The 13,939-nt window shown below is 41.3% G+C and overlaps 1 protein-coding gene across 1 annotated transcript; it reads left to right on the top strand.

The window, feature by feature from the left end:
- Window positions 1-9,940: 9,940 nt before the first annotated feature.
- lgsn (lengsin, lens protein with glutamine synthetase domain) lies at window positions 9,941-13,688 on the top strand. The gene is made up of 3 exons (XM_054603719.1): window positions 9,941-10,604; window positions 11,365-11,531; window positions 12,495-13,688. Exons 1-3 carry the CDS (start codon window positions 9,941-9,943, stop codon window positions 13,686-13,688), a joined length of 2,025 nt encoding a protein of 674 aa, XP_054459694.1.
- Window positions 13,689-13,939: the final 251 nt, after the last annotated feature.

Here is a 13,939-nt window from a genome sequence, read left to right as displayed (position 1 = left end):
GACAACGTAAAAAAAAAGAAAAATAACAAGAACCCAAAAGTCTTCCACGGAGTAAAAAACACTAATGTAAACACTTAGTTAAACTCGGAGGGAATGTCAAAACAGAAACGTCCAACGAGATCTAGAAACCCAGAAAAACAGAAATCCTCTAGTTTACTTTGAAGTTGGCTAAAAAAAACGGGAAAAAACTAAGGCTTCAACGGGCAAAATGTGGAAATTTGGGGAGTTGGCGGCCGAAAAAAAGGGCGGACAATCAGAAAACCAACTGAAAACCCTCTCCTTTGGAATAAACGAAAAGAAAAGGAGGAGAAAAACGAGGCTGGTTCCACCTTGATTCTGGCCAGGCGGATAGCCGACGAGGGCAGTGTGCAGCGGGTGAAGTTACCCCATCCAGGCCGAGTTGTCGCTGGTTCTGGGAGGCGTCCCGGTCCTGCCAACTTTCCGGGGGGGGGTCCCTCCTGTGGCTCAAGTGCGTCGGATCGATGGCGAGTTTGGCCGTTCACTCGTCTGCATAGGCAGCGTGCTGAGCCTGGCAGTAGTCCCCACTGCCCTTCAGAAACTCCATAAATGTGTGACCCAGAACACCACAGAACTGCTGCAGGACACAGAGGGAGACAAGGAGGGCCGAGGCGCTGTTAAGAGACTTCCATTTAAATAAAGGAAATTTGAGCACCAAGGATTTTGAGCTCTCTGTTTTAGTGTGGCTTTCTCTGCAGGATGGTGTATTTGCAAATGTTTATGCAAATCGGTAGTGTTAGAATCTTTCGGCTGGCACTACATGTTCGCAAAGACAGCAAAATTGTTCAATTTAGGTCCTTCTGTTTGTCAGTTTCATCCGATTTTAAAACCCAAATAATCTCAAAATGTTGGTTTTGTATTATTTTTTAAGTAATTAACGCTTCCATGATTGTGTTAGATTGACAAATATGAAGTGGTGGTGCACTTTGTCTTTTGTGTATGTCAGTAAATTGTGAAAAAGTCCTGTCACTAGTTCCAGAAGCTCACGAGGCATTTTTAAAATGTCTTGTTTTGCCCAAAGCCCAAATATATTCAGTTTACTATCATATATGAGTAAGAAAACAATACTATATTCACATTTGAGAAACTAGAACAAGCATTTCTTATGATTAAATTGTTGCAGATTTTTTCTTTGTCTACTAAAAGTAGTCTTGTTATGGCTTTAGAAATGTGAGGATTTGCTTGCTTTTCTCAAACTCTTGTAAAATATATATATTGTCACTTCCGTGTTGCACCACAGTTGCATCATACACACACTTTCTGCGCTACAGATACATACATCACCGTTACTGATAACAAAACTGCATCACAGCCAAATTTCCGACTAGAACAATCATCACTTTTTCTCCAGAGCTTCAATTTCAAAATCAATGTTATATTCCCACAAGAGACAAAAAAAAACACACCAGAGTTAAATGCAAAGTGAGACGGTGTCTTTGTCTTTTTATGGGTTCAAGTTTCTTGCAACGCTGCCAGAAAATAAAATGCGTAAGTAATAATAATAATAAACTCTCTGCATTTAAACTATGACACTAAAAACAGATGCGTTTTAGAACATCTTATAAAGCTGAATTAATGTAAACGCTTGTGAGTTTATTGTATATAAACCATCTTAACAGTATGCAAAATGGAAGATGTTCATAAGCAAGGCACTATTTACTACAGGTGTTTTTCCAACAAAATATGGAGGATGATATAAAACATAAAGAGCAATAAATGAGTATGTTACATAAAGTGACACTGCAGCACCATGTAATATCTTACCTAATGGCTGCTGGTGTACAATGGGAAGGATGTGTCATATCTGACATCTAGGTCATAACTGTGAAAGCTGAGCTCACCACGAGGCCTTCAGCGGGGCTTTAACATGCACTCTGTTGTTATTATCATCACCACCATGAATATGACTCACTGCTGGTCCGCTCCTACTGTTTATGCCCTTTAAACCCTTAAAGACGGAACTATATTCATACGTATGTGACATCCACCTGCCGGAGCAGATAAGGCTGCAGAATCAGTAATCTCGTTTAAATCACTTCTTAAAACACGTTTTTACAGAATGGCTTTCATGTGATGTCGTTTTAATGTTTCGCTTTCATTTGGTTTTAGCATTTTATCTTATATTCGTTTACTATATTTGACCTATTTCACTTGATTTTATTCATTTGATCGTCACTTGTTGTTTCATTTCTTTGTTTAGTTTTATCCTAACGATTGTTCTTAATGTTTCTTATGTTGCACTGTTTTGCTGGCTTGTCTGTCGAAGCACTTTGTAAACCTTGTTTTTAAAAAGGTGCTATATAAATGAAGTTATTATTATTATTATTATTATTAAAAAAAACCCACTAAACTGTCCAAGTGTGCTTTGTTAATCTGGTGCTGAAAAAGAAAAACAGCATTTTAAAAGAAAATGACAACACAGGGAATAAAGGAGAACTCTAAAATGACTTAAAGAGAGGCGATATAAAAAGATAAAAGAGGTAAAAGGGGTTAAAGAGGTGGTTTAAATGGATGACATGTTGTTGAGTGAGACTAGGAGGCAGTGAAGTGTCCTATGTTAAGACTAGGAGGCTATGAAGTGTCCTTTGTTAAGACTAGGAGGCTGTGAAGTGTCCTTTGTTAAGACTAGGAGGCGGTGAAGTGTCCTTTGTTAAGACCTAGGAGGCTGTGAAGTGTCCTTTGTTAAGACTAGGAGGCAGTGAAGTGTCCTTTGTTAAGACTAGGAGGCAGTGAAGTGTCCTTTGTTAAGACTAGGAGGCTGTGAAGTGTCCTATGTTAAGACTAGGAGGCAGTGAAGTGTCCTTTGTTAAAACTAGGAGGCTGTCAAGTGTCCTTTGTTAAAACTAGGAGGCAGTGAAGTGTCCTTTGTTAAGACTAGGAGGCAGTGAAGTGTCCTTTGTTAAAACTAGGAGGCCGTGAAGTGTCCTTTTTTAAAACTAGGAGGCTGTGAAGTAAGACTAGGAGGCCGTGAAGTGTCCTTTTTTAAAACTAGGAGGCTGTGAAGTAAGACTGGGAGGCCGTGAAGTGTCCTTTTTTAAAACTAGGAGGCTGTGAAGTAAGACTAGGAGGCCGTGAAGTGTCCTTTTTAAAACTAGGAGGCTGTGAAGTAAGACTGGGAGGCCGTGAAGTGTCCTTTTTTTAAAACTAGGAGGCTGTGAAGTAAGACTAGGAGGCCGTGAAGTGTCCTTTGTTAAGACTAGGAGGCAGTGAAGTGTCCTTTGTTAAGACTAGGAGGCAGTGAAGTGTCCTTTGTTAAGACTAGGAGGCAGTGAAGTGTCCTTTGTTAAGACTAGGAGGCAGTAAAGTGTCCTTTGTGTCCTTTGTTAAGACTAGGAGGCAGTGAAGTGTCCTTTGTGTGAGGAGGCTGTGAAGTGTCCTTTGTTAAGACTAGGAGGCAGTGAAGTGTCCTTTGTTAAGACTAGGAGGCAGTGAAGTGTCCTTTGTTAAGACTAGGAGGCAGTGAAGTGTCCTTTTTGTGAAGTGTCCTTTGTTAAGACTAGGAGGCAGGAAGTGTCCTTTGTTAAAACTAGGAGGCAGTGAAGTGTCCTTTGTTAAGACTAGGAGGCAGTGAAGTGTCCTTTGTGTGAGGAGGCAGTGAAGTGTCCTTTGTTAAGACTAGGAGGCAGTGAAGTGTCCTTTGTTAAGACTAGGAGGCAGTGAAGTGTCCTTTGTTAAGACTAGGAGGCTGTGAAGTGTCCTTTGTTAAGACTAGGAGGCAGTGAAGTGTCCTTTGTTAAGACTAGGAGGCAGTGAAGTGTCCTTTGTTAAGACTAGGAGGCTGTGAAGTGTCCTTTGTTAAGACTAGGAGGCAGTGAAGTGTCCTTTGTTAAGACTAGGAGGCAGTGAAGTGTCCTTTGTTAAGACTAGGAGGCTGTGAAGTGTCCTTTGTTAAGACTAGGAGGCAGTGAAGTGTCCTTTGTTAATACTAGGAGGTGAAGTGTCCTTTGTTAAGACTAGGCTTTGTCCTTTGTTAAGACTAGGACTAGGAGGCAGTGAAGTGTCCTTTGTTAAGACTAGGAGGCAGTGAAGTGTCCTTTGTTAAGACTAGGAGTGAAGTGCTTTGTTAAGACTAGGAAGTGAAGTGTCCTTTGTTAAGACTAGGAGGCAGTGAAGTGTCCTTTGTTAAGACTAGGAGGAGTGTCCTTTTTAAAACTAGGAGGCAGTTGTTAAGACTAGGAGGCAGTGAAGTGTCCTTTGTTAAGACTAGGAGGCAGTGAAGTGTCCTTTGTTAAAACTTGTTTGTTAAGACTAGGAGGCAGTGAAGTGTCCTTTGTTAAGACTAGGAGGCAGTGAAGTGTCCTTTGTTAAGACTAGGAGGCAGTGAAGTGTCCTTTGTTAAGACTAGGAGGCAGTGAAGTGTCCTTTGTTAAGACTAGGAGGCTGTGAAGTGTCCTTTGTGTGAGGAGGCAGTGAAGTGTCCTTTGTTAAGACTAGGAGGCAGTGAAGTGTCCTTTGTTAAGACTAGGAAGTGTCCTTTGTTAAGACTAGGAGGCAGTGAAGTGTCCTTTGTTAAGACTAGGAGGCAGTGAAGTGTCCTTTGTTAAGACTAGGAGGCAGTGAAGTGTCCTTTGTTAAGACTAGGAGGCAGTGAAGTGTCCTTTGTTAAGACTAGGAGGAGTGCAGTGAAGTGTCCTTTGTTAAGACTAGGAGGCAGTGAAGTGTCCTTTGTTAAGACTAGGAGTGTCCTTTGGACTAGGAGGTGAAGTGTCCTTTGTTAAGACTAGGAGGCAGTGAAGTGTCCTTTGTTAAAACTAGGAGGCTGTGAAGTGTCCTTTGTGTGAGGAGGCAGTGAAGTGTCCTTTGTTAAGACTAGGAGGCAGTGAAGTGTCCTTTGTTAAGACTAGGAGGCAGTGAAGTGTCCTTTGTTAAGACTAGGAGGCAGTGAAGTGTCCTTTGTTAAGACTAGGAGGCAGTGAAGTGTCCTTTGTTAAGACTAGGAGGCAGTGAAGTGTCCTTTGTTAAGACTAGGAGGCAGTGAAGTGTCCTTTGTTAAGACTAGGAGGCAGTGAAGTAAGACTAGGAAGTGAAGTGTCCTTTGTTAAGACTAGGAGGCAGTGAAGTGTCCTTTGTTGTAGGAGGCAGTGAAGTGTCCTTTGTTAAGACTAGGAGGCAGTGAAGTGTCCTTTGTTAAGACTAGGAGGCAGTGAAGTGTCCTTTGTTAAGACTAGGAGGCAGTGAAGTGTCCTTTGTTAAGACTAGGAGGCAGTGAAGTGTCCTTTGTTAAGACTAGGAGGCTGTGAAGTGTCCTTTGTTAAGACTAGGAGGCAGTGAAGTGTCCTTTGTTAAGACTAGGAGGCTGTGAAGTGTCCTTTGTTAAGACTAGGAGGCAGTGAAGTGTCCTTTGTTAAGACTAGGAGGCTGTGAAGTGTCCTTTGTTAAGACTAGGAGGCAGTGAAGTGTCCTTTGTTAAGACTAGGAGGCAGTGAAGTGTCCTTTGTGTAGCACACGACGCCTCGTGAACGCAGCACGAGGGGCAGTGCTTTGTGAGGCAGTGTGTGTGTGTGCCTCGTGTGCGCGAGAGTGTGTGTGTGTGCGTGTGCGTGTGTGTGTGTGTGGAGGAGAGCACACAGATACGTCATTCACTGTCACAGTGTTTCTGACCGTTAGGACACTGCCGGGTGATTGGCCGGGTCAAGACAGTTGATGTCAACGGCCGGAGAGGCGTTTAAAAAACCAAGATGGCGGCGGAGTGAAAAAAAAAAAAAAAAAAAAACCCGTGCAGGCCAGCTGGTGACGACAACGTCCTCCGACTAACACAACACACACAGATGCAATAATAATAATAAATACAATAAACACAACAGCAATGCGTTACTTACTGGGATATGCTTACTCATTGAAGATTGTAGCTTAATCATACAGCCGGTCCCCAGAAAAAGGTAAAGATGTGAAACGGCTCTCCACCATACAGTCCGTGCGTTTCTCCGAGCGGAGCCGAAGTCTCCTGGTCCGCCGTGACGTCACCGTCACCATGGAGAGCAAGGCCGAGCCCACTTCCGGTCGGGACCTTCACAATAAAACACTTGTTAAATTGCAGATACTGGTGTATATATATATATATAGGCATTTTTATGTATTGTTATTATGGATCAATATAACATGTTATTGATCCCTTGGTGGAATTAATAAGCTACCAATAAGTACATTATTTCTGTCTGTAAATATAATATTTCAGTTATTGTTGGTTTTCTACTGTTTTTTTATTGCTTATTTATAATATTTGTTTTTTTATTTATAATATTTGTTATTTATAATATTTGTTTTTTTTTTTTTAAATAATATTTTGGTTTTTTTCATTTTTATTTTTATCTTGTCTTTCTTTTACTATGTCTCTTGTGTGCACTTTACCCTATGCTATTTGTAATATTTGCCTGCAAATTTCCCCACTGCAGGACTAATAAAGGATTTTTATCTTGTCTTTCTTTTACTATGTCTCTATGCACTTTATCTTATGCTGCTCTTATCTTATCTTATCTTATCTTATCTTATCTTATCTTATCTATTACATTACAGTCATTTAGCAGACGCTTTTATCCAAAGCAACTTACAATAAGTGTATTCAACATAGGTATTCAAGAGAACTACTAGTCACCAGAAGTCATAAGTGCATCTCCTTTCTTAAACAAGCATCTAAGAGCATAAACCAGAGCAAAAGTACAGAAACAAACTAGTATGAATACAATAAGTGCAACAAACTAATACGAATACAATAAGTGCAACAAACTAATACGAATACAATAAGTGCAACAAACTAATATGAATACAATAAGTGCAACAAACTAATACGAATACAATAAGTGCTAAGTGGAAGGCTCAGGGTAGTACATATTGTATAGTAAAATCTAAGCAGAATTTGTACAAGCTTGAGCGATGAAATGACATTAATGCATCAATAATTGTAATCCATTATTAAAAGAAGCATCATACTGAAAAAAGGCCATTCTGCATAATGAGTACATTTATTTTAGGTACATTGTGATAGTAATACTTTTGAGCTTTAAGTAAACATTTGAATGCAGGACCACTACTTGTAACATAGTACAGTACCAGTCAAAAGTTTGGACACACCTTCTCATTCAATGGTTTTTCTTTATTTTTTATTTTTTTCTACATTGTAGATTAATATTGAAGACATCCAAACTATGAAGGAACACATATGGAATTATGTGGTAAACAAACAAATGCTCAACAAACCAGAATATGTTTTATATTTTACATTCTTCAAAGTAGTTGAATGAGAAGGTGTGTCCAAACTTTAGACTAGTAGATATATATATATATATATATATATATATATATATATATATATATATATATATATATATATATATATATATCAGATATAGTTTTATAAATTGTTAGCCATGACTTCACACATGATTAAACCAACTTACAACAATTCTATTATGATATATTTTGCTTTTTTTCTTTAAGGTTATTTAGTTATTTGTAGTCATTGCATGTGTTGGTGTCCCCATGAATGACACACTTTGATCTTATTTTGAAGAGGAACCCGGGGAAGCTTCCCTTATTGAACTGTCTCCAGCTTCACGCAGCTCTTTAAAACCCCACCCTGAAAAACGGGAGGTGTTCTGCCCAGACATCCCTCTGCCTCCATGCTGCACCGGTCAGGTGGTGCCATCCTGAAATATCACTGAAACAAAGGTTCAAGGAGTTTACTGATGACATTAAAGAGACAGAACTCAGTGAACATCCACACTGAATCTAAAGTTTTAAAATCCATGCAGTTTATTGAAAGACAGGGCGAGAAGTATGATAAGGCTTCATGTATTTTCACAGTTTATAGGCTCAGCTCACACAATAAAGATAAATCAATAAATAAAAGTCTAATCTTGTGACTCATGGTGGTATAAATCCATATATGCATCCTGTTAAATTGTCATGAGGTAATTCTTCACTACTTTAAATTGTCTGAGGGGGGGGAAGTATTATAATCCCAAAAATGTAATTATGATAAACGTGTATAGCCTATTTAAAATTGTTTCACAGTGTAATACATCTTCTGGAATCAAGACACTGGATTTTTTTTTTAATGGCAGAAATGTCTTTTTTTGGCATCCAAGAAATGAAATACTCACATTGATAAAATAAATAAATAAGATAAAGGAGTGCATTGGTGACCTCATACACCCAGAGATTATTTAAAGAGTTAAATAATACATATTTCAATTGTGTCATAATATACAGCATGTCATTATGTTTCCTACCTACTCAAAAACACAAATAAATAAATAAATGTATATATCCACCTACAATGTTTTGCAGCAGTGGCAGAAGTTAACTATCAATTGCAAAATAAAAATAAAACTCTGCATTTTTAGAAACCATATGAGATTTGTTTTTCCTGCAATGTGTGTGAACAGAGCCTTCTATATCCCTTCTATAGCATTAAACCAGCACGATATAGTTGAGGCTGAGAATACCTAATTAAGTCCACTTTATCGGGCCACCTGATGTTTGAATTCCCAAGTCATCAGGGTCTAATATCTGAGTCAACAATGCTGAGTCACAAGTCGCTACAACTGGAGGCCTGTAGCAGTGCACAGGACTGGAAGGAGGTCAAGGAGGAAATGAGTAGTAGTGGTAGTAGAATGCTAAATATAAAAGGGTATTTAAGGAATTTCAAGTAAAATCTTAATTATCTTGGTACTGCTTTCTAATAAGGCATATATTTTGGTTGTAAGTTGTAATTTATGGCTTTATTAATGGTTAATAAATCATACTAAAATGTTGTTAATAAATATTTTATTATCTTTCTTATAATATCAAAAAGGTTCCTGGAAAGAAGTATGTAATTTAATATAGACAGTGGTCAATTGGTATTTACTTTACTACAATTTATATGAACTCTTTATTAAAGATTAACTCATAGTTATAATCTGTTATATTATATATATCTGTTATATTGGCCTACAATAAAATAAACCAATGACCCTTTTTTTTATGACTGACTACATTTTTAATAACCCTTTTGCTTTAGTGAGGTGTTGATTTACCTTTATGATCATTATTTTATGCTGCTGTTTGTGATGCTGCCATGCATAATAAAAATAATATATATCATTTTTACACTTCCGTCCATACCACACAGTCATGATCAGCATATGGAGTATGGCCAATTGTCATGCAGTTTTCTGACAGGCATTCTTCTCACTCATTGGCTTAAACTTTGTTATTTAAACTTCCTGATGAAGACTGTGTAATACTATTGGACCCTTTTTGGATGACATTGTCTTGTAGAAACTGGTACCAATATAATCCCATGATGATCAACAACACTGACTGAACCCATTGTCCGGTCCTCATAGTCGTGCAGTTTCATCTCTCTGGAATAAATACTTTTTTTACTCCCATATCTTTCTGGAAACACGAGCCGAGCTGCTGAGCTCTGCGGTTTCACTCTGCAATCACACAAAAGGCCACTTTGAATTGTCCTCTCCGGGCAGCCAATGAGCAACGAGCAGCGGCAGCTCAGTGTCCAGCAGCAGGCCGGCCGGGGCCAGTTTCCAGCCGGACTGCCGTGGGTGTCAGAAGAGGGTGGGTGGGGAGGGCAAAGAGAATTTTCCAAATCCGTCACCATTGTACCAATTGTCTATAAAGATTCATGTGCGAGTGAAGCTCTGCCTTCACAGGAAGGGGGCCGTCAAATTCCAAATCACAGTTCATGAAAGAGTCCAAACAAAGAAATGAATGACTCGGAAGATTCCAAGGTAACAACTCCACCTCTAACTTCTTCATTTGTATTACTGGCTTCAGATATATTGTTTTTTTATTCACTTTTGGTTGTGTCTTTTTGATGTGATTCCTCTCTTCATGCAATCTAAACCACCTCTTACTATACTTTTTATATATTTTTTTCCAGAGTAGAAGCAAAGACCAAATAGATGGCACAGGGATGAGCATGCAAAGCAACAGGAAGGGGGTGAAGGTGACGGGGAAGAATGTACCTCGTGTGGACTGGGCCACCAGAAGAGGAGGTCCATCCATCGTCCACGCTCCACCCAACGCTACACCTTTACCTCCAGACCCCCCCACTGTGATCTCCATCGGGCCCCTGCCGAACAGGCCCCAAGAGCCGGTCGATGATCCCAGGGTGGACGACCCTTCCGACGGGGAGGATTGGACCACGGAGGCGTCCTCCAGAACAGGCGTGTCCTATGGTGAATCTGGGGTCCCCCGGCAGACCATGGAGGAGCTGAAGACCCTCCTGAGGGAAAGTCCTCTTCTCGGCATCCGGGGAAGAGACGATGGGAAGCCGGGGAGTCCTTATACGTACCTGCATGGAAGCAGCAGCAATAACACCAGTGGAGGAAGTGGTGGTGGGAGGCCGGATGCAAGACCAGACGACATGAACCCCAACAGGACGTTCAGCACCTTCAAACCCCAGCCTGAGGCTTCCAGAAGGGGGCCCAGGTCCAGAGATGGTTCCTCTATTCAGCAGCCTTCCGGCGTGGATTCATCCAGCTCACTCAGGTCTGATCACAACACAAATAGGCAGCACCGAGTTTGGGACAACACATATGCAAGCGCTGGCTCCTGGGGAGAGACTGAAGCTCCTCATACAGGTTGGTGAAGCTGAGGACAAAGTTTGTTCCTGATTTATTTTGGGATATATCTTCTCTTATGAAGGTGAAATTGAGATGCTGAAGTCTGTCTTGTCTCAATCTTTGGACTCTGTTTTAAGTTGGACTTGACCTGGACTCAGTTATTGATGGATATTGACTTCTTAAAGCTTTAAAAAAAATATATTCTTTTAATTGTTGTCTTACTTGTGAAGGATCAAAACTTATTTTCATCCCTTAGAGGCTCCTTAATCTTTCGTTTATTTCATTTGGATCAATGCTTTTCTTTGCGTATTTTAAGTTTGTTTTCTCTGCCCTCAGTATTATAGCCGTATACTGTATATTTGAAACAGATACTGATGTATATATTTGTCAATTTAAAAAAATCTCATAACCATATGTTGGGCGATAGTACTTCGTACATATTATCAACTTAATTGTGATCAAAATACGTCCTGAACGAGACATTTTAAAGCTCATCAGTGCTCTCTGTTGGACAAACTGGCTCTAAATTTTCTCAAACCCCAGTTGGCATTCCTATGCAGCAAATTGTTGTTATTATTGTTCAACATAGATACAGATACCAATATATATATATATCTGCAATAACCTAATATTAGCTCTTGATGCTACTGGAGCTTTGAGTTTTAGAAATACTAAAGAAAAAACATGGATTTATATGGATTTTTGTTCTACAACGGGATGGACCCTCCAAAGGTTATCCAATGTTTTTGCCGATATTTTTCACACTCTTCTTCCACAGATAACAGACACGAGACTGAGCAGATCTTTGGGAACCAGAAGTTCATTGCAGCCATGGAGCAGATCAAGCAGCAGATCGCCAGAGAAAACATCAGCTTTGTCCGCTTTGAGGCCACCGACCTCCACGGGGTGTCCAGGTCCAAGACAGTACCCGTCCGCTTCTTCCACGTAATCACCTCACCTGTCTGTCTGTCTGTCTGTCTGTCTGTCTGTCTGTCTATCTATATATCTGTCTATCGCTGTTGTAGGTATTTACTAATTTGAGCCTCATGGTGGTGCTAGAGGAAATGTCAGAGGATCACCAAAGACAGTAGGAATATTCCTCTGGGGACCATGAACATCTGTACAAAATGATATGGCATCCATATATTTGAAAGATATTTCGGTCCTGACCAAATTCGTGTTTTGTGCTAGAACTATTTACTGGAAGATGCAGTGACTTGAAGTAATGGGCAGACGGTTTAAATGTGAAATACTAATACCATGTAACTCCCTATTAAACCACTAATAGTCATTTTATACACTATGTAAATTAGTGAGCTTTAGAGGTGTTAATAGTTTGGTACTGTGTTTTTTTTGGACAGTTGTTTCCGCCTCCTTTTAGCTCCTTTATGCTAAGCTAGGGTAATCACCTCCATACTAAATCACATCAGAGTGGTATTGCTTCTAATCTAAAGGCCTCTTTATGAAATTAATTTGCACATCCATATATATTTTTTCGAACTGTAGTTTTTGTCTCTATTTTAATACAGACTGCGAAAAATACACGGCCAAAAAGGTATTCTTTTTTTGAAAAAAGGTTGATTTTTCTTAGCTTTTGCACTCTGAATAAAGGCATCAACCAATCACAATGTGCAGGACGGGTTGAGTTGGATCTATATTTTATTAAACAACAACATAGAGGTTCCGTTGTCCAAGATGGAAACTATTACTCCTTTCAACCCAAAAAAGGGAGCGTAGACCCACTTTTTCTGTTCTTACCTTTCAGAATCAATGTATTGTGATTTTTTCTTTTGTTTGTTTATTCGTCAAACCCCTGGTGTGTAAAGACCTTTACTCTCATAAAGAAAAGGGTATAAATCCCCCCCAAAATGCTCAATTATTGCTTTAATTCAAACATTGCATCCACAGGAGAAAGCGGTGTATGGGATACCGATGCCCAGAAGCTACTTGGAGCTGACCCTGAGCCCTAAGAGCAACGAAGTGGACAACGCCAGTACGGCCAACTTCAGCAGTGACATCCTTCTGATCCCCGATCTTTCGACCTTCAGGGTCTTACCCTGGGCCGAGCAGACCGCCCGGGTCATCTGCGACCCCTGCACGGTGACGGGAAGCCCCCTCCGCACTTCCCCCCGCCTCATCGCCAAGCAGCTCCTCGGCCAGCTCCAAAGCCTCGGGTTCTCCCTGCACTCGTCCTTCACCTACGAGTGCTGCGTCCTCGGAGCGCTGGACCGGATCGGACCGAAGACCCTCCTGTTCCCGGCCACCACCCTGCTGGGCAACCACGACCTGCCGTTCTTCCAGCAGCTGTTGGACAACATGTACTGCATGGGCGCCGACGTAGACAGCATCGCGTCCGCAAGCGGGCCCGGCCAGATGGAGATCAACCTGAGGCCGGAGTTTGGGATTGCGGCCGCAGACAGCGCCTTCACCTTCCGCACCGGCATCAAAGAGATGGCGCGCAAACACAGCTACATCGCCAGCTTCTACACCGACGACGGGCTCTACAACGCCGGGGTGCTCTCTCACTGCTTGTGGGACGCCAACGGGCGGCGGAGCCTCTTTCTCAACGGGGAGAAAGCTGGCGAGCTATCGGAGATCGGCAGGAAGTGGCTGTCCGGGCTGCTCACCCACTCCGCCGCTCTGAGCTGCCTGATGTCGCCCGGCCTGAGCTGCCGGAGCCACATCGCCAAGACCATCAAAGACCCCAAGAGGATGCTGTACGCCTCCTGCGGCTGCAACGACAACAGCAGCTCCTTCAACATCAAGTCTCACGGCGGGAGGGAGACGCACATCGACAACAAGCTGGGCTCGGCCATGGCCAACCCGTACGTCGTGCTGGCCGCCACCGTGGCCGCGGGGCTGGACGGCATCAGGCGCAACCTGAACTTCAACGGCGGTCTGGACAAAGCCCCCTGTCAGCAGAAGGACTTCCCCGTTCCAGTGAAGCTCGACGAAGCTCTGGAGGCTCTGGCGGAGGATCACGTGATCCGCAGCACCCTCGGAGAGCCGTTCATCCAGTACTTCATCGCCATGAAGAAGTTTGAGATCGAGACTCAAGAGCTGGACGACGAGAGGAACAAGTGTCTGGAGTATTTCATCTAGAAAACCCTCTCTGATTATTTATAATATGGGGAAAAAGCACTTCCTCCTGCCACACAAATAAAAGCATGAAAACCCGCTTGAATAGCTTTTTATTTTATATAATATGTTGATATTTTATTATTATCATACTGATTGTAGATATTTTTTCAGTTGTTTCAAAATAAAGTTATAAGAACACCCTCAATGTGCAAAGAAGTTTTGTTGTTGTAGTTTATATATATAATAACTTTCAAGAATAATACTGATGCAGC

This window comes from Anoplopoma fimbria, chromosome 9, assembly GCF_027596085.1.
Source record: "Anoplopoma fimbria isolate UVic2021 breed Golden Eagle Sablefish chromosome 9, Afim_UVic_2022, whole genome shotgun sequence".
In the NCBI taxonomy this organism is placed as follows: domain Eukaryota; kingdom Metazoa; phylum Chordata; class Actinopteri; order Perciformes; family Anoplopomatidae; genus Anoplopoma; species Anoplopoma fimbria.
This window is presented reverse-complemented; position numbering and strand designations above follow the sequence as displayed.